This window comes from Oncorhynchus tshawytscha, linkage group LG13 (genome assembly GCF_018296145.1).
Source record: "Oncorhynchus tshawytscha isolate Ot180627B linkage group LG13, Otsh_v2.0, whole genome shotgun sequence".
NCBI lineage: Eukaryota > Metazoa > Chordata > Actinopteri > Salmoniformes > Salmonidae > Oncorhynchus > Oncorhynchus tshawytscha.
This window is the reverse complement of record NC_056441.1, coordinates 26,768,468-26,790,251: the sequence shown is the minus strand read 5'-3', so window position 1 is coordinate 26,790,251 and position 21,784 is coordinate 26,768,468. Positions and strand designations below refer to the sequence as shown.

Here is a 21,784-nt window from a genome sequence, read left to right as displayed (position 1 = left end):
AGGTGATAACTACGCTGGAAACAGTTGGCGATCTTAAAGGGGCAATCTGCAGTTGTTAAATCCATTTTTGGACTTGTAAAGGTGTTATATGTACCCATTGATTCGTGAAAATATAACTTATAAATGCCTCATGTGCTTAGTTCAACTGTCGTACCTCATCAGAATCCAAAATAGAAGCTTGTTTTACGACAACGCTTGTAAACAAAGTAAACGTAAACAAACACTGTATAACCTCAAAACATGGTTAAGACTATCATTTTGATATCTCAGATGGTCAGTCATTGCATCCATAGCCCTGTGTATGAATTTGAGAATGTTTACATTTTTCCAGGCCCATCCCTAAGCTTTATACTGAAACAGTCGTGAAGAGAATGCTTTATTGTTGTTCAACTCTGGATGGCCCCTTTAAGGTTACACTTCATGATTATATAAAGGTGAAATAAACTAAGAAACACAAATAAAATTTGGAATCATTGGAATAAGCAATGACATGTTTATTCCAATGACATGTTTATCAATAACACTATTTTTTACCAGTGCTACAGTGAGCAACGTAGTAGACATGAGTGACAGTTGTGTGAGGTCTATTACTGTGGTTAATACTGTGACTGTACCTGACTGGTGCTCCTCTGCCCAGTGCAGGTCTCAGCAGCACAGTGATGGTACTCTCTGACTCACTGAGTGGGGCTGGGACATCCTCATAGTCAAACACTGGGGCTGACAGAGGGAGCAGAGAGGGGGAGGGAAAGGGGGTGGGGGTTAAGATGGAGAAGAGAGGGGGTAGAAGAGGGAGAGAAAGAGGTGGAGCAGGGAAGTGAGGGTGTGTGAGAGAATAAGAGACAGAGAAAGAAAATGAGAGAGTAAATAACAATTAAAAATCATATACAGTCAGGTCCATACATTTTCGGACATTGACCAAGTTCTTATCATTTTGGCTTTGTACGCCACCACAATGGATTTGAAAGGAAACAATCAAGACGAGCTAGAAGTGCAGACTTTCGGCTGTAATTGGAGGTTATTTACATCCAAATCGGGTGAACGGTGTAGGAATTACAGCACTTTTTACATGTGGTCTCCCCAATTTTAGGGGATCAAAAGTAATTGGACAAACTAACATGATCATAAATTAAATTGTGAGTTTTAATACTTGGTTGCAAATCCTTTGCAGTCTATGACTGCCTGAAGCCTGGAACCCATAGACATCACCAGATGCTGGGTTTCTTCCCCGGTGATGCTCTGCCAGGCCTTTACTGCAGCTGTCTTCAGTTCATGCCTGTTCTTGGGGGATTTTGCCTTCAGCAAGTGAAATGCATGCTCAATTGGATTCAGGTCATTTGATTGACTTGGCCATTGCAGAACATTCCACTTCTTTGTATTGGGTTGCTTTCGCAGTATACTTTGGGTCATTGTCCATCTGCACTGTGAAGCGCCATCCAATGAGTTTTGAAGCATTTGGCTGAATCTGAGCAGATAATATAGCTTTAAACACTCCAGAATTCATCCTGCTGCTTTTGTCAGCAGTCACATCATGAATGCAAGGGAACCAGTTCCATTGGCAGCCATAAATGCACACGCCATAACACCACCTCCACCATGCTTCACAGATGAGGTGGTATGCTTTGGATCATGAGCAGTTCCTTCCCTTCTCCATACTCTTCTCCTCCCATCATTCTGGTACAAGTTGATCTTTGTCTCATCTGTCCATAGGATGCTGCTTCAGAACTGTACAGGGTTTTTTAGATGTTGTTTGGCAAACTAATCTGGTCTCCCTGTTTTTGAGGCTTACCAATGGTTTACATCTTGTGGTAAACCCTCTGTATTTACTCTGGTGAAGTCTTCTCTTGAATGTTGACTTTGACATTGATACACCTACCTCCTGGAGGGTGTTCTTGATCTGGCCCACTGTTGTGAAGGGGTTTTTCTTCACCGGGGAAAGAGTACTTCTTTCATCAACAACAGTTGTTTTCCGTGGTCTTCTGGGCATTTTGGTGTTCGTGAGCTCACCAGTGCGTTCTTTAAAAAAAAGAATGTACCACATTGTTGATTTGGCCACACCTAATGTTTTTGCTATCTCTGATGGGTTTGTTTTGATTTCTCAGCCTAATGATGGCTTGCTTCACTGGCAGTGACAGCTCTTTGGACTTCATATTGAAGGTTGAACAGCAACAAATTCCAAATGTAAATGCCACACTTGAAATCAACTCCAGACGTTTTATCTGCTCACTTGTAAAATAACTAATGAGGGAATAACACAAAACCTGGTCATGAAACAGCTGAGCAGCCAATTGTCCAATTACTTTTGTTACCTTAAAAGAGGGGGGACACATATCTTCTTTAAAGCTGAAATTCCTACACCGTTCAACCGATTTGGATGTGAATACCATCAAATTAAAGCTGAAAGTTTTCATATTCATTATTTATTTCAACTCCAATATGCTGTGGTAGACAGCTAAAATAATAATGTCCAAATACTGATGGGACCTGACTGGATAGCACAGGAAGTGAGATAAAACTGTTATTCACATAGACAGCAAGAAGGACATTCCTGTAGTTATTCACAGGGACGATAAGAATCCCCTGTAATTAGGACACATCTCACAGCCACACCCCCATGAACAAGACTGTAGACTGGATCAACAATACTGTGATGAGAGCCAGTGAACACACACACACACACACACACACAATTGTGTTCCCATTTCTGTTTACCGTTAAAAGACAATTAGCAAGGGAGCAGCCAGGCAATAAAAAAACATGAGGTTTCATAGTAAAGAAAGATGATTATTAATCAGCTAAACCAACAGCCTCTGAAATTAAAGGTAGACTCCGCATAATGACGTTGCCACGAGCAGCACCACAGATATTGCGATTAGCAAAATACAAGACTTGGCTCTCAGAAAGTCACATGCAGTATCTGCGAATGTGCAGGGGTTCGATTCACGCTGTTTACAGCACGGTAGACAGGGCACCAGAACAGCGAAGTTGAGCCAGGCGCTTCAGTGATCTTAGTTGTTGCAGAAATTGTTACCTGGTGTTGTCTTTCATTTTGGGTCAGAAAACTATGTTAGAATATCAATGTACCCATAGATACCTCATTATAAAATGTACAAATATACACACACACGTACGAGAGCATGCATGAACATATATCCCCCTGGCTCATGCTTGGGCAGTCCTGTATTGTACAATGAGTTTAAACCCAAATACAGTATATTAGACTGAGTAATAGTTTAACATTCAACTCAGTATAGACAGCTCACATCCTGGTGTGTGTGTGTATGGCTGGATTCAATACCTTCAACAGCGGAATAGAAAACCAAGCCTTCGAAAATGTATGACCGAGGATGAAGGACAATGGATAGAACACACTTTAATTTATCATAATGTGTTTAAGAGGGCATGGAAGAGAAAGACATGAAAAGAGTTAAGTGGATAGGGGAGAGAGAGAGAGATAGAGAGAGAGAGAGATGAGACAGGTCAGAGGAGGCATTTGCAGTACTTTGTCTACTGCAGCTCACAGGTCAAGGGTCAAGCACTGACTGTGGTTCAATAGAGGAGACCTGTACAACCACACAAAAGTTAAGGAGAAAGACTGAGCCAGTGGGATTTACTTAATACTTTAAAGCCACAATCTGTAATTTGTTTTACAGTCAAATGCTTCATCAATTGAAATGCCAATGAACAGCAGTGACTATTGCAGAGTGTACCTTTAAAGAGGTGGAAAAGCCATTAATTAGCCTAAGAGTACAATCGGACACGCAGGGCTGTGACCCAGGTTGCATTCCGACCCGAAATACGACTTTCCCGAATTGGATCCTTTGTTCGTACACAACAAGGCAATTGAACTTATCCCAGAAGCTGCTCCAAGATGCCGCCGGCGGAGACACGGTATTCGGAGTGGACATCTAGTCCGACTCAGGAGGCGTGCACACCATCCACCGCTTCCGAATATATAACTCGCTAGTGAAGCTAGTCCCCGTCCAAACAGCCAGCTGGGTTCTCTGTACATTGAGAAGACAGGAATAAAACTCTCCGGGAAGAAGAAAGGTGTGATTGTGATATCGTACAGGAACTCAAGTCCTTTCCTTCACCAGACCTAGAATAGCTCTCAATCAAATGCTGACCGTATTACCTCCCAAGATAATTCTCTTCGGTTATAGTCACAGCCGTGTACATTATCCCTCAAGCCGATACCACAACGGTCCTCAAGGAACTACACTGGACTTTGTGCAAACTGGAAACCGCATATCCTGAGTGCGCATTTATTGTAGCTGGGGAAAGCAAATTTGAGGAAAACAAAGCAAATTTGAGGAAAACGCTAAGTTCTATCAACATATTGCCTGTAGAGATATACTCGCATTTAAAAAATTCTCTACAAATGTTACTCTCCCTTCCGGGTTGGCTACAGGGCACCCCCGCGCCCTCCCTTCGGCAAATCAGATGACAACTCCATTCTGATCCTCACTTTCTATAGACAGAATCTCAAAAAGGAAGCACCCGTGCTAAGGTCTATCCAACGCTGGTTTGACCAATCGGAATCCATGCTTCAAGATGATTTTGATCACGCGGACTGGGATATGTTCTGAGTTTCCTCTGAGAATAACATTTATGTATACACTGACACAGTGACTGAGTTCATCAGGAAGTGTATAGGGGATGTTGTTCCCACTGTGACTATTAAAACCTACCCAAACCAAAAACCATAAACTGAAAGCGCGAAACATCGCATTAAACCATGGCAAGGTGACTGGGAATACGGTCGCATACAAACAGTGCAGTTATGCCCTCCGTAAGACAATCAAACAGGAAAAACGTCAGTACAGTACAGAATCAAAGTGGATTCGCAATTCAACGGCTCAAACACAAGACTTATGGGGCAGGGACTCCAGAAAATCACGAATTACAAAGGGAAAACCAGCCACGTCACGGACACCAACGTCTTGTTCCCAGACAAGTTAATCACCTTCTTCGCCAGCTTTGAGGGTAACGCAGAGCCACTGAGGACTGTGAGCTCTTGTTCCCCATGGCCATCGTGATTAAGACAATTAAGCGTGTTAACCCTCCCAAGGCTGTCGGCCGAGACGACGTCACTACACGCGTCCACGGAGAATGTGCAGACCAGCTGGCAGGAGTGTTTACGGACATATTCAATCTCTCCCTGTCTCAGTCTGCTGTCCTCAATTGTTTCATGATATCCACAATTGTTTTTTTCTTTTCTTTCTTGTACCCAAGAAAGAAAAGAAAAGAGAACTAAATGACTATCGCCCCATAGCACTCACATCTGTCATCATGAAGTGCTTTTAGAGGCTAGTTAGGATCACACAGTGCATTCTGAAACTATTCAGACCTTTTGCTATGAGACTTGAAATTGAGCTCAGGTGCATCCTGTTTCCATTGATCATCCTTGAGATGTTTCTACAACTGACTGCAGTCCACCTGCGGTAAATTCAATTGACTGGAGATTATTTGGATTGATTTGATTGATTTGATTCAATTGATTGGACATTATACGTCCCACAGTTGACAGTGAATGGCAGAGCAAAAACCAAGCCATGAGGTCGGAGGAATTGTCCGTAGAGCTCCGAGACAGGATTGTGTCGTGCCAAAGATCTGGGGAATGATACCAAAACATTTCTGCAGCATTGAAGAGCCCCAAGAACACCGTGGCCTCAATCATTCTTAAATGGAAGACGTTTAGAACCACAGAGACACTTCTGTCATCGGGGAGAAGGGCCTTGGTCAGGGAGGGGACCAAGAACCCGATGGTCACTCTGACAGAGCTCCAGAATTTCTCTGTGGAGATGGGAGAAACTTCCAGAAAGACAACCGTCTCTGCAGCACTCCACCAATCAGGCCTTTATGGTAGAGTGGCCAGACGGAAGCCACTCCTCAGTAAAAGGCACATGACAGCCTGCTTGGAGTTTGCCAAAATGCACCGAAAGACACTCAGACCATGAGAAACAAGATTATCTGGTCTGAAGAAACCAAGAATGAACTTTTTGGCCTAATGCCAACCGTCTTGTCTGGAGGAAACCTGGCACCATCCCTACGGTGAAGCATGGTGGTGGCAGCATCATGTTGTTGGGATGTTTTTCAGCGGCAGGGACTGAGAGACTAGTCAGGATTGAGGGAAAGATAAACAGAGCAAAGTACAGAGAGATCCTGATAAAAACCTGCTCCAGACCACTCAGGACCTCAGACTGGGGTGAAGGTTCACCTTCCAAAAGGACAACAACCCTAAGTACACAGCCAAGACAATGAAGGAGTGGATTTGTGATGAGTTTCTGAATGTCCTTGAGTTGCCCAACTTGAACCCGACCTCACATCTCTGGCGAGAACTGAAAAAGCTGTGCAGCGACGCTCCCCCTCCAAGCTTGCAGCATCATACCCAAGAAGACTTGAGGCTGTAATCTCTGCCAAAGGTGCTTCAACAAAGTAAATGGTCTGAATACTTACAGTATGTAAATGTGATATATGTATTTTTTTAAATCTACACATTCGCAAACATTTCTAAAAACCTGTTTTTCCTTTGTCATTATGAGGTATTGTGTGTAGAATGATGAGGGAAAAATAGATTTAATACATTTTAGAATGAGGCTGTAAAGTAACAAAATTTGGAACAATTTAAGGGGTCTGAATATTTTCCGAATGCACCTTATCACCTCCACCTTACCTGACACCCTAGAGCCTTCTATTTGCATACCGCTCCAATAGATTCACAGGCTCCCTGTTCACTCATGACTGCTTAGTCACGCACACCTCCAACTCAATCATCAGGTTTGCAGACGACAGAACAGTAATAGGCTGATTACCAACAATGATGAAACAGCCTCCAGGGAGGAGGTGAGGTTCCTGATGGAATGGTGCTAGGAAAATAACCTCTCCCTCAACGTCAACAAAACAAAGGAGCTGATCGTGAACTTCAGGAGACAGCAGAGGGAGCACGCCCCCATCCATATCGACGGGACCGCAGTGGAGAAGGTGAAAAGCATACATCACTGACAATCTGAAATGGCCCAACCACACAGATGTGTGGTGAAGAAGGCGCAATAGCGACTCTTCAAACTCAGGAAGCCCCTAACACCCTCAAAAACTTTTACAGATGCACCATTGAGAGCATCCTGTCAGGCTGTATCACCGCATGGTACAGCAACTGCACCGCCCGCAACCATAGGGCTCTCCAGAGGGTGGTGCGGTCTGCCCAGCGTATAACCGGGGACACACTTTCTGACCTGCAGGACACCTACAGCACCCAATGTCACAGGAAGGCCAGAAAGATCATCAAGACATGAACCACCCTAGCCACGACCTGTTCACCCCGCTATCATCCAGAAGGCGAGGTAAGTACAGGTGCTCAAAGCTGGGACAGAAAGAATGAAAAACAGCTTCTATCTCAAAGCCATCAGACTTTTAGATAGCCGGCCCCCACCCAATACCATAGATGCTAATGCCCTATGTACATAATGTAGACATGGAATCACTGGTCATTTTAATAATGGAACACTGGAACACATACTGTTTTACTCATTTCATCTGTATATACTGTATTCTACTGTATTCCAGTCAATGCCACTCCAACATTTCTCATCCTAATATTTATATATCTCATAATTCCATTATTGTACTTTTGGATAGTGTGTATTGTTGTGAATGGTTAGATACTACTACACAGTTAAGGCTAGGAACTCATGCATTTTGCAACAACATCTGCTAAATGTGAGTATGAAACCAATAAAAACTGATTTGATTTGATTTAAAACAACACGAAAATAAGTATGGGATACTTTGCAAGCGTGGGAGAAGGGAACTTATCTTCTTTGAACAAGACCCAGGAATCATATCATGTATGCTATCCTGATGCAGTGAAAAAGTGTGAAAAATAATAAACAAATTAAGTAAGGTTTATGCAACATCTTTGTGTGGACCTAGCACTTGTTTCCTTCTACAGAATCTGAGCAGCAGTCAGTCCTATCTCTCAGTCCAGAACAAGGAACAAGTGATCAAGTCAAACCCACAGCAACACTTCTAGTCTACCCCCAGTCCCAGCCCCCAGTCCCAGCCTCAACCCCTAGCCTCAGCCCCCAGCCTCCGCCGTCAGCCACCAGCCTCTGCCCCCAGCCTCCACCGTCAGCCCCCAACCTCAGCCCCAAACCTCAGCCCTAACTCCAGAGGCGGTCAGCGCTCACGCCACACACCCTCACCGGAGATGTTGGTGGTGATCTCAGTGAGGGCGGTCTGCCCGAAGCCCTTGGCGGTGCGAGCTCTAACAGACACCAGGTAGGTGGTGCCGGGGTGTAGACCAGAGAACATGTGGTATGTCTCGTTCCTCAGCTTGGAGACAGTACGGCGAGGGCCCGGTACGTTGATACCCGGGTCGGATGACTCGATGCCCTGGTAACTGATCTGGAGACCGTGAACAAAACACATACAAATATGATCACAATGCTGTGTTGTAAGACTGTTGTTGCTGTAACAGATTTAGGAACAGGGAACAAAACACAAGCCATAGAATCACAATGAGCAGTCCCTGCTTACAAACTGTGAACATAAATTAATCACAGCGAGATTTGATTCTGCTTCCTGAGATCATACAATAGGTGTTGTTGTTCGTGTTATTGTTGTTGGATGTTTTGCTGTGGGTTGTTTCAATGTTGGGAGTCAAGCAGCGATATATCTACAAATAAACAGAGGTTACTGTGCCTCTGACTGTGCCTGTGCCTGCCTGCCTGCCTTGCACCACCACCCACAGTGACTCCGCCACGCAGTCCAAAATGAGATAATTTCTGAACTCAGAACGTCTCCTCTGTCACTACACAGACAACCCAATTATTTCTGCTGTTCGTCTTTTCTGCTTCACTCTCTCCTTCTCTTTCTCAGAGATCCTGTTTGCAGTGCCTCACTCACTTCTCCCTCTTCTATCATTCCTCTCACCTCTCTTATCTTTTTTTCTTTCCCTCTCTCCTCCCCCTCTCTCTTCTCCCTCTCTCTTCTCTATCCTCTCACCAGGCAGCTTTGACACATCCCAGTTTCTCATTCCCCTCTCTCCTGATTCAACCGTCTATTCTCACTCCTCCATACCGCCCCTCGTTCACTCTCTGCCAAAATTAATCTTCTCACTTCTCTTCATCTTCTCCTATAGCTTCTTTCCTTTTCCTTTCTCCATATCTTTAGTCTCTTTTCCATTTCACCTTTAATGTCTATTCCAACAGCTTCTTCCTTCCCTTTCCTTCATTCTATCTATCAGGATTTCTCAATCTCACTATTGACATGTCTCTTTCTTTTCATCACACTCTCTTTCTGTCAGAGCAGACTCGTCAGGCCCAGACCTGTCTCTGTCTGGACACCTTTCATTCATTCAGCAAAGTCACCGCAGCCTGCCTGACTGCCAGATAGAAAGACAGACACATGCCAGACTGCCAGGCAGACCTATTGCATCGTTGAAGAGTAGTTACATTTCTCCAACTAAACATGGTCAGAAAAGCTAAATATGACTGTGGCTTGATTGGTGTTAATAGCTAAAGACTTTCTTTCTACTTAATGTACAGAAATCTCTGCATGCTCTAATAGTTGGCTACAAGTCAGTGGATGCTCCTCAGAGGAGGAAGGGGAGGACCATCCTCCTCAGTGAATTTCATACTATAGTAAATATAATCACATATCACCAAATAATTTATCAAAACACACTGTTTTGCAATGAAGGTCTACAGTAGCCTCAACAGTACTCTGTCGGGTAGCACTATTGTGTAGCCGGAGGACAGCTTCCTTCCGTCCTCCTCTTGGTACATTGACTTCAATACAAAACCTATGAGGCTCTTGGTTCTCACCCCCTTCCATTGACTTACACAGTAATTATGACAACTTCTGGAGAACATCCCCAAACCTATTAGAGCTCTTGCAGCATGAACTGACATGTTTTCCACCCAATCAAAGGATCAGATACTTAATCTAGTACTGAAAGCATAAGTTACAGCTAGCTAGCACTGCAATGCATAAAATGTGGTGAGTAGTTGACTCAAAGAAAGAGAAAGACAATAGTTGAACAGTTTTCAACAAATATTTGTCTTTAAATTAAGGAGAAGCAAGAGAGAGGGATTTCGTCATTTAAAAAAAAACATTCAGTTTCACAGCTAGCAAATGCAGCTGGCTAGTTTAGTTACTCAAACACCTGGCTTAAACAGAGGGCTATTAGTTAGCTGGCTATGACTAACCAACACAACACTGGAACTCTTCCAATCTAAGGTAAGCTTTTAGTTGTATTAATTTAATGCCACCGGGGACTGCCCGTGTAAGTGCAGTTATGTTACACTGTTACACTGTAATGTAACTGCATGATTGTAGCGGGTTTATTAACACATTAGTTCTATTAGCTATGTTGACTAGGATGTTACTTTAGATAATATGGGGACAAAGTTGTAGGCTGTGTGTAGCGGTTATGACATGGTTTAGCTTGGAAAGGTTTTTTCGCCTGGTCACATACAGCTGATGTTTTGTTAATTGAAGTCCAAAAATGAAGGGAAAAGGTGAGAGGGAATGTAACGTGACTGCTATGAAAGTGAACTGTGTTTATGCATGAACAGGGGTGTATGCATTCCGCCGATTCTGTTGAAAATCGTGTCTTAAACGGAAGCGAACAAAATAGGGATAAAAATACCTGAATTTGTTGTTTGCAACTGTTGGACTAACGATTACACCCTAGTTAAGCTAGATGCCAGCAAGAGTGTGCAAGGTGGTATTGAAAGTGTCACTGTCTGCCCATGTGTCACTGTCTGTCATCTCAAATATTTCTCTCTACCTGTGTGGACCTAAGTTGTAAACTTTCATTCATAGGCTAGGTTGTAGCCTATGAATCATGATGGGTATAGGGAAAATTAGAGTATCATGTACTAGCCTAAACCTATCGCTGTTACATTGACCCTGGTAAATGGAATATGAATGACAGTCATCCAACATGCTCTAATAGAAATAAGGCCATGCTCATGAAAAACAAATGGCACTGACCGCCACTGATACACATACATAAATAACTTGCCCCATGTGAAAGCATCTTTTAGGCAAATAAGTAATTATACTGCTTGTCTCTATATAATTGCTAGCCTCATTATCATAGGAGCATATACAGAGACCTGAACTGTGGAGAGAGAGAGAGAGAGAGAGAGAGAGATGGGGAGAGAGACAGGGAGAGAGACAGAGAGAAGCCTCCTCTCCCCATTCTCTTACTCTCTTTCTCTCTTCCTGCGCTCACTTTGTTACTTGAAGCGTCCTGACATCAAGGGGTCTCTTCTCGCCATTGTCTGCTGGCGCTACACACCACCCAGGCAGAGGAGCTGTGGGTGTATGCAGAGAAGAGTTCCCGGCAGGATATTTCTAGTACTTATCATTTGAGAGGAAGAGAGGATACATTCCCTATTAATGACTATGGCACATGTCTGTACTGCACGGGAAGGCAACTGGATTCAGTGGCGAGACAATTTTTGTTGAAGCGGAGGGTTTAGGGGCCGGAACATAATTTGTACCCTGCAAATTGAACACAACTAAGCCAAAAAGAGATTGTATTTGAAAATAACAATAATTTTAAACATTGAGACACAGTCATGTCTCTTTTTTTTAATTTGTGGGAGTAATTGATGAACAGATTTCCTAAATTAAACACATTGTTTGCTGAATACCTTGTGAATACTGTTGTTTGCTGAATACCCCCACCCCCCACAAACACACAAAAAAAAAACTCTTCTGTGTCAAGCTGAAGGAAATTAGAGACAGATAGAGATAAATCTCAATAAAATAAGCACAAATGATTAATTGGGGGAAAAAAAAGAGAAAGACAGAGATTAAGATTGATCTCGAGATAGATCTGTGATCGCAACAAGGTAGACAGACGGGAAAGTTGAGGGCATGTTCCATACCTCATACTGTGTGATGACCCCATTGGGCTCCACAGGCTCCTCCCACTTCAGAAAGATCATATCGTCTAATGGGGTGAAAGTTAGTGACTCTGGGACGATGCCACCAGGAACTGGAAAAGAAAACACAACATAAACATTCTGAGAGAACCCTCTGTTGATTGAATAGGGGTTCCTATAGGAAGGAAGTGACAAATTATATCCGGTTTCCAGCCCTAAAGACAGGCAAACTGATTTCAGGACCAGAAGATTTGATGAGTGTGTGTCTGGGTGCAAGAGTGCATGCGTGTTTACGTGTACATCTGTGTCTGATCGAAAGATGATGCTGCTACAAGTCATGCAAGTTTTCGTCAACTAACAGACTGTCTGACAGTCTCTCTGGCTCTGAGACTGTGTCTCAGGCGGATAGAGTCTAGAGCACTGCCTTGTGGCTGACAGTTATACCCGCTGTATCCTCTCTCTCTCTCTCTCTCTCTCTCTCCCTCTCTCCACAACAGCCCTGAGAGGAGCAGAGGACAACAGCCACAGTGTAATGGCAGGGCAAACAAGAAATCCAAATGAGTCTGAGACTTTGTCTGAGACAGGGACTCTTGTTTTGACATGGGGATTACAACCAGTCAATGGATCGAATAGGGGCCTGAAAAATCAGGGCACTTGGTGTTATTTACAAAGCAGTGCATATGTTGAAGACACGGTTCAGTGACAGAGTTGGGAAAGTTCAAGCCCTAGAGATGACAAATGGCTTGTGGTTGTCTGGGACCCATGAATCTATGCATGCGTATGTGTGTATTTGTGAGTGCGAAAAACGACACAGAGGTAATTGTATTAGGTCTCCCTGTAGTCTTTTTGATTTTTTCTCTTGCCCAAAGAGAGCTCTGGGAAGGTGAGATAATTTCATTTCTCTCTCTACTTGCTTACTTCAAGTGCAGCTGTTCAACTGACTATGAAATGCATTACATTATAAGCAGGAGCACATGGGAGGACCTTGCAATTTGAAGATTTCAAAATGCAACCAATTTCATACAATGTATTGTAATCTTACAGTACCTCTCTTATTTTATTTTAGCGGGTAAGTTGACTGACAACACATTTTCATTTACAGCAACGACCTGGGGAATAGTTACAAGGGAGAGGAGATGAATGAGCCAATTGGAAGCTGGGGATGATTAGGTGGCCATGAGGACCAGATTGGGAATTTAGCAGCCAGGACACCGGGGTTAACATCACTATTCTTACGATATGGGATCTTCAGTGGCCATAGAGAGTCAGGACACCCATTTAACATACCATCCAACAGACAGCACCCTACACAGAGTAATGTCTGCCCTGAGGTATTGTTATATATAGTTTTTTAGACCAGAGGAAAGTGTGCCTCCTACTGGCATCTAGTCTCCCATCCAGGGAGCAACTAGGACCAACCCTGCTTTGCTCCAGAGATAAGCCAGCAGTGGGATGCAGGGTGGTATGCTGCTGACTCTTGCATTGCCTCTCTCTCTCTTTCCCTCCTCTCTAATAGGTCAAAAACTGCTGTGAGCAATGTTTTATTGCATAGTACATTTGCTCTGACCTCCAACTTAAATCCATCTCGGTGAAATGTATATAATCCGCTGTTGTACACAGGAACTTGTTAATAGAAAGATAAGCAAAATCATCTCACCATTTCGCTGGTGGCCATGACTCTGACTGATACATTTTTCATCTGCTTCCATTTAAAAGGCTGATCTTTCATTTAGTTATGCTGATCCTGCAAGTCAATATTTGTGTTTTTGGGTCCAACACTCTCTGCGTTTCATATGAACTACAATCCATGCTGGGTAATATAGTCCACTCACTGTTTTTCTCAGTCTGGAAGGTGACCTCTGCTCTCTTTCTTGCCCTTGACTTCAACTTTGCAATGCATGTTGGGTAATAGAGTCCACTTACTGTCCTCCTCAGTCTGAAAGGTGACCTCTCTGCCTTCTTTCTTGCCTTCTGGATTTTCCAGGGCCAGCCGGACGTGGACGGAGCGGAACGGGGGCAGGTCCCTCAGGGTGAAGTGTGATTGGTTCCTCTCTACAGAGAGACACTCCCTCACTGTGGCATTGTTCCCTGCGCTGCCCCCTGCAGGTGTGGAGTAACGGTAGCAGAGAGAGACAGAGTAGGTGTGGCAGCGCGTCAGGTTGTAGCCCAGAGGTTCCCACTGTAAGACTAGTTGACGAGGCTGGATCTCTATGGCTGTGAGGCCTCGCAACGCACGCATGGGCTCTGATAGGGGGAGGGGAGAGGGAGAGAGGGGTGGAAGAGACACCGACAGACGGACAGACGGACAGACAGACAGACAGACAGACAGACAGACAGACAGACAGACAGACAGACAGACAGACAGACAGACAGACAGACAGACAGACAGACAGACAGACAGACAGACAGACAGACAGACAGACAGACAGACAGACAGACAGACAGACAGACAGACAGACAGACAGACAGAACAACAGTGTGAGATGGAGTGATGAAGAAAAATAGAAAGATATGGAGAAAGAGAGACGGTTAGTTCCGATGTTTACATTCCAAACTCACAGCAGGAAACTGTTTACATTTTTTTTAAACACCCTGGAGAGAGAGAGAGAAGAGAGGAGGAGGGAGTGATGTATAACAACACATTTTTTAAAATATAATTTCACTCATACCTTCATTCTTACAGAGTACAGACTGCTCAGCTCCAGGACCAAAGACAATGCCCTATGAGCTGAGATGATGTGATATAGAACTAGCTAATTACTGATGGCATGTGTGAGACTGGGGTGACGAATCCTCGTGTCCCTGCCACGATAATGTCCAACAGGATCATATCATGCCTGCCAGACCGCAGCCACAGAGGCCGCTAAGATAGGGTTGTGTCTGGCAACTTATTCCCTCTAATAGTGCACTACTTCCTCATGGGCCCTGGTCAAAAGTAGTGCACTATATGACATTTGGGATGCACCCTATGCAGACTAGAGCCCCATTAGGGAAGGTGCTATATGAAAGCATGGCTCATTATATTAATCACTCTACCACCCACCCAGGCTGCCCTCCCTGTCTCTGTCTGTCTGTCCAGCAGCACGCCACCCTGCAGCCCAAACCAACCCCACAGCAGCCAACAGACGTCCAGGCCCACAGACTCACGTTCATGAGACTAATCAAAGGGACAAGCCAGGGGCGGGAGAGAGAGGAGGGTGGACGGAAGGGCGGATGGGGTGGAGGGTTATGTCAAACTGGCTGTCAGCCCACTCTGGGCTCTGCTGGCTCCAGCTCATCTCCTCTCCTCCTCTTGTCTTAAACCATGGTGTCAGTGAGCTAAAAGAGAGGACACCTTCTCACCAGGGGTCAACTGTTGCTATGAACACAATCAGCCTGGCTGTCCTCCGACCTACAGGTCACATGCTGTTACAGACACAATCCCAGCCTCAGGAGAGAGAGAAAGGAGGGATGGGGGAGAGGTCTGTTAGTGCCAGTTGGACCAATCATTGAGTCACTGTCATGGGTTAAGAGAGGTTAAAGCCTCTGACGTTTATAGGCAGAAGCTGCGTAATACACGTCTATGCCTCAGAGGGGAGAGATGGAGGGTGGGAACAGTCTAGTCGCGTCATGTCAGAAGATAAATCAGCCCATGTTTTCAGTTTGCCCAATGTGCCTCCCCAATAGACCACAGAGTGATAATAGAAGTGGCCAGAGATTTAGCGCTCTTCTTTGTTCTCCTGCAATGAGTGAGGTAAGCTGACGACATGTCACAGCATTGCTCAGGTTCAAAAGGTAAGTAAAAGAAAACACGTCTTTTGAATAGCTGGATACCCGACCAAAAATCATAATGCTATTCAAATAGTGAAATCATTTCCAACCCCCATCCCTATACTACATCAGTTAAAACTGGAGAGGGGTTCATGAAAAGCCTTCTCTCTGGGGATGTAGCTGCATAAAAAAAAGAATATAAAATAGCACCAGATGAATGTGTTTTATAGGCAAGGGCTGCTTCTAGCCCAAAACCTTCTGAGCAGGACAGGAAGAGGGGATATGACACAGATTGATCTACAGCATGAGTGTCAAACATACGGTCCGCGGGCCGGATCCAGCCCACGCGGGGAACCAATCCAGCCCACGCGGGGATCCAATCCAGCCCACGCGGGGATCCAATCCAGCCCACGCGGGGATCCAATCCAGCCCACGCGGGGATCCAATCCAACCCACGTGGGGATCCAATCCAGCCCACGCGGGGATCCAATCCAGCCCACGCGGGGATCCAATCCAGCCCACGCGGGGATCCAATCCAGCCCACAGATGGGGAAACAAACTAAATATACTTTAAAATGACTAAAACCAAAAGTGTTGAAATGAAAATGGGCCTATATTCATATTTTCTCCACTGTCCTGCTCACTAAAAATCACTAGACAGTCAGGGAGTATTACAAATTCCAAATACAATGGATAGAGGACAAATTTGGGCACATTTTTTGGCAAGGAAATATAACCAATATTCATTGCGTCCTTCGGACCTTGTTGAAGTCCGAACACGGCCCCCGGGGCGAAATTAGTTAGACTTGACACCCCTGATCTAGAGTGTGTAGTGTCACAGGGGCTCTCTCTGCTCTCTCCCCTGAGATTGAGGCTCAGATCTGGGCATGGGGAGCAGACAGGAGGTGGGCGGCTGGGGCCTCGTGACAGGAGGGATCAGAGACTATGATAGATGGCACGACGTCATGTCGGTCTACTTGACACATCTACAGGGAGCTGTTTCATAAAGATGAGCGCTGAGCGCTGGGGAGGGTAAGTACAGATAAGTGTGTGTGTGTGTGTGGTGTGTGTATGTGAGGGGGAGTGTAGTGGCTGTGAGAAGGTTGCAGAATCTTCACTCTACTATATAATTAAATCAACACACATCATTTAAGTGTACCTATCCATGCATACACACCGGCTTCTAAAGAGGTACCTACGTATATATCAGCCACTGAGCACTATAATCCACACACATCCTCTCAACCGGTGGACAGCACGCCATTAGAGTATATGTTTGAAGTTTGTTGCCCTGGTGTTATGGAGCATGTTATTATATGTGAACTCTCAATGCCGTTCCTGAAGCGATAAACAAAGTTGAAGGAATGGAATAGATAAGAGTAGACTAGAGTAGAACAGAATAGAACAGAAGCTAGGTTTGGCTTTAGACCCATTCAGTCCCCCTAGCTCACCTGCACACTTGGTCCTGCTGACCAGGGGAGGTCCAGGCGCCCCTGTGCCTCCATCCCCTGGTCGGGTCAGTAAAACACTGATACGGTACTCTGTGTCCGGCTCCAGATGCCACACCTTACAATAGAACAGAGTAGGAAAGTGTTTATTCAACGTTCATGTTATTTTTTACTGTAACGGCAAAGTAATTCAGGGTTCTTTAATAACTGTTGTTAAGAACCTGTAAAGAATGCTGAATGGCAAATTAACTTCTACGCGTACACACACGAGCAGACACACACAAACCTTATACGTGAGCGAGCCCACACCATGTGTCTCCGACCATGGTGATTGGCTGGCCCGGTACTCGATCTCACGGCGGATAACAGGGCCATCCCCCACGATGGAGTTGGTGTTGAGTTGAATGATCAGGTAGGTGGGACCAGCCCGGAGCAGCTGGGGGGGAGCGATGGGGGTGGGGGGCACTGCCAGGGTGAAGGAAGGGGGAGAGGCCAGAGTACAGTGTTATACAGAGGACCTTTGAATGACTAAGTGAGTGCATGCAGGGGCATAGTGGAGGTTAAAACAAAAGGCCTTTTACACAATATTGACATATACAGTCCTTAACGAAGTGAACACTTTCTTTAATTTATCTGTTATTTTACCAGGTAAGTTGACTGAGAACATGTTCTCATTTGTAGCAACAACCTGGAGAATAGTTACAGGGGAGAGGAGGGGGATGAATGAGCCAATTGTAAACTGGGGATTATTAGGTGACCGTGATGGTTTGATGGAGAGATTGGGAATTTAGCCAGGACACCGGGGTTAACACCCCTACTCTTACAATAAGTGCTATGGGATCTTTAATGACCTCAGAGAGTCAGGCCACCCGTTTAACGTCCCATCCGAAAGACAGCACCCTACACAGGGCAGTGTCCCCAATCACTGCCCTGGGGCATTGGGATATTGTTTTAGACCAGAGGAAAGAGTGCCTCCTACTGGCCCTCCAACACCACTTCCAGCAGCATCTGGTCTCCCAACCAGGAACTGACCAGGACCAACCCTGCTTAACTTCAGAAGCAAGCCAGCAGTGGTATTCAGGGTGGTATGCTGCTGGTTAACAAAATAACTGAGACAATGGTTTAGTAGCACTGTCTACCATCTGTCAACTCCTCCTTTCTATCCTCAACAATATAAAAACAAATCTATGTGATCCGGCTAATTATAAAAACATCCTCAATCGTTGTCAAATGAACAGAGATATCCAGCGTTCCATAGTTGTATGCCAAAAAAATACATTTCCACAGAAGAAGCAACAACTCTCTTCTCTCGCAAAGAAAAAACAAGGCATGTTTCATGCTTTTCTTGTTTAGAATTTCCATAGATTCTTTTCTGCTCGGCTAGAGCGTTGACTCACACAATCTTTTACGATTGTGATTTATGAGAGGCACTTGAAGGGAAGGGAATGTTCAATTTTCACCATAATGAATGTGAATTATTTGCGTGAGTGATTGCGTGTGCAATTCTGCATGTCCTTTCAACGTTAGACAAAGAGACACACACATTACAGCAACATTTCCTGTGAAAAACACTGTTTACACAGAGTACACAATATACAGTGGGGCAAAAAAGTATTTAGTCAGCCACCAATTGTGCAAGTTCTCCCACTTAAAAAGATGAGAGGCCTGTAATTTTCATCATAGGTACACTTCAACTATGACAGACAAAATGAGAAAAACAATTCCAGAAAATCACATTGTAGGATTTTTAATTAATTTATTTGCAAATTATGGTGGAAAATAAGTATTTGGTCACCTACAAACAAGCAAGATTTCTGGCTCTCACAGACCTGTACACAGACCTGTAACTTCTTTAAGAGGCTCCTTTGTCCTCCACTCGTTACCTGTATTAATGCTACCTGTTTGAACTTGTTATCAGTATAAAAGACACCTGTCCACAACCTAAAACAGTCACACTCCAAACTCCACTATGGCCAAGACCAAAGAGCTGTCAAAGGACACCAGAAACAAAATTGTAGACCTGCACCAGGCTGAGAAGACTGAATCTGCAATAGGTAAGCAGCTTGGTTTGAAGAAATCAACTGTGGGAGCAATTATTAGGAAATGGAAGACATACAAGACCACTGATAATCTCCCTCGATCTGGGGCTCCACGCAAGATCTCACCCCGTGGGGTCAAAATGATCACAAGAACGGTGAGCAAAAATCCCAGAACCACACGGGGGGACCTAGTGAATGACCTGCAGAGTGCTGGGACCAAAGTAACAAAGCCTACCATCAGTAACACACTACGCCACCAGGGACTCAAATCCTGCAGTGCCAGACGTGTCCCCCTGCTTAAGCCAGTACATGTCCAAGCCCGTCTGAAGTTTGCTAGAGGGCATTTGGATGATCCAGAAGAAGATTGGGAGAATGTCATATGGTCAGATGAAACCAAAATATAACTTTTTGGTAAAAACTCAACTCGTCGTGTTTGGAGGACAAAGAATGCTGAGTTGCATCCAAAGAACACCACACCTACTGTGAAGCATGGGGGCGGAATCATCATGCTTTGGGGCTGTTTTTCTGCAAAGGGACCAGGACGACTGATCCGTGTAAAGGAAAGAATGAATGGGGCCATGTATCATGAGGTTTTGAGTGAAAACCTCCTACCATCAGCAAGGGCATTGAAGATGAAACGTGGCTGGGTCTTTCAGCATGACAATGATCCCAAACACACCGCCCGGGCAACAAAGGAGTGGCTTCGTAAGAAGCATTTCAAGGTCATGGAGTGGCCTAGCCAGTCTCCAGATCTCAACCCCATAGAAAATCTTTGGAGGGAGTTGAAAGTCCGTGTTGCCCGACAACAGCCCCAAAACATCACTGCTCTAGAGGAGATCTGCAGATCGGCCAAAATACCAGCAACAGTGTGTGAAAACCTTGTGAAGACTTACAGAAAACGTTTGACCTCTGTCATTGCCAACAAAGGGTATATAACAAAGTATTGAGATAAATAAGTATTTGGTCAATAACAAAAGTTTTCCACCATCATTTGCAAATGAATTCATTACAAATCCTACAATGTGATTTTCTGGATTTGTTTTTCTCATTTTGTCTGCCATAGTTGAAGTGTACCTATGATGAAAATTACAGGCCTCTCTCATATTTTTAAGTGGGAGAACTTGCACAATTGGTGGCTGACTAAATACTTTTTTGCCCCACTGTATGTGCATAGGTGAAAGAATGTTTCCACGTTTTTCCACAATAGAACGTAGAACAGAGAAGATTTTGCTAGTTCAGAACACATTTCCTATGTGTGTGTGCATTTTAACGTGTGTTTGTGTGTGTGTGTGTGTCCGTGTGATTGACTAAGTGAGCCAGTGCTTGTGTGCATGTCGAACATAAGGAGAAGCTGTTGGAAGTTGTTGGGTGGGGACGGAGGTAGGACATATGGAGGAGGGCATTAAGATATGCCAGAATGGTAGCTAGGTGTAATGGTCGGTTAGTGGTGTCTTAGGGGAGGTGGTGTGTGGTGCAGTGTGCTACAGGAGAAACGTGCCTTGTGTGTGTGTGTGCGTGTGTGTGTGTGTAAACAAGGACACATTATACGACATAACATCGTCAATTGCTGACATGTTTCCACTGTGTACCAGACACATATTTACGATACTATGCTGTACACACTGCATAAACATGACTATACGGACTGGCCGTACTATACCTCTGACAATGAGCTCGGCGAAGTTGGACACGGCAGCTCCCCGTGCGGACTCTGTGATGCAGCGATACAGGTCCTGCTCCCCTCTCTCAGCCTCCACTTGGAAGGTGGCCATGAGACGCTTGTGGCTCAGACGCTGGATAGAGGACGCCGCCACAACCACACCGTTACGACGCTGCAGAGAGAGAGAGAGAGAGAGAGAGAGGGAGGAGAAGTGAGGGGAGGCAGGGAGGGAGAGAGTCACGCTAACTGACCCATACACAGGTGATCATCTTTACCTGTGTAGACACCACCTCTGTCACTGCCCATGAAAACACTCAAAACACACAGTCACATAGAGAGAGAGAGTCAGGTTACCCTAACTAACCTTCACAGACAGTTATGTTTATTATAATGTACAGTACCAGTCAAATGTTTGGACACACATACTCATTCAAGGGTTTTTCTTTATTTTTACGACTATCTACATAGTGAAGACATCTAAAATATCATCTTTTACACGATAACATCTATATTTTAGTTTCTTCAATGTAGCCACCTGTAACGATCGTTGTCCTCCTCGGATGAGGAATATGAAGGATCGGACCAATGCGCAGTGTGGTAAGTGTTCATGTTATTTATTTGAACAGAAACACTAAACAAAATAACAAAGAGAGTGAAACGAAAATGAAACAGTTCTGTATGGTGAAACACAGACACAGAAAACAACTACCCACAACCCAATGTGGGAAAACAGGCTGCCTAAGTATGGTTCTCAATCAGAGACAACGATCGACAGCTGCCTCTGATTGGGAACCATACCAGGCCAAACACAGAAATACAAAACATAGAATACAAAACATAGAATGTCCACCAACTCATGCCCTGACCAAACTAAAACAGAGACATAAAAAGGAACTAAGGTCAGGATGTGACACCACCCTTTGCTTTAATGACAGCTTTGCACACTCTAGGTATTCTCTCAACCAGCTTCATGAGGAATGCATTTCC

At 44.6% G+C, this 21,784-nt stretch overlaps 1 protein-coding gene across 9 annotated transcripts in view; it reads right to left on the bottom strand.

Moving 5' to 3' along the window:
- LOC112265846 (receptor-type tyrosine-protein phosphatase U-like) overlaps positions 1-21,784 on the bottom strand; it is a 275,257-nt gene that overhangs the window by 51,348 nt on the left and 202,125 nt on the right. For all 9 annotated transcript variants that reach the window (XM_042295481.1, XM_042295482.1, XM_042295484.1 and 6 more), the window contains 7 exons: positions 20,798-20,969; positions 17,385-17,563; positions 17,102-17,216; positions 13,824-14,144; positions 11,904-12,013; positions 8,202-8,403; positions 615-717 (listed from right to left, as the gene is read on the bottom strand). In XM_042295481.1, the coding sequence (XP_042151415.1) occupies positions 615-717; positions 8,202-8,403; positions 11,904-12,013; positions 13,824-14,144; positions 17,102-17,216; positions 17,385-17,563; positions 20,798-20,969 (1,202 nt within the window). The remainder of the gene's footprint in view (positions 1-614; positions 718-8,201; positions 8,404-11,903; positions 12,014-13,823; positions 14,145-17,101; positions 17,217-17,384; positions 17,564-20,797; positions 20,970-21,784) is intronic.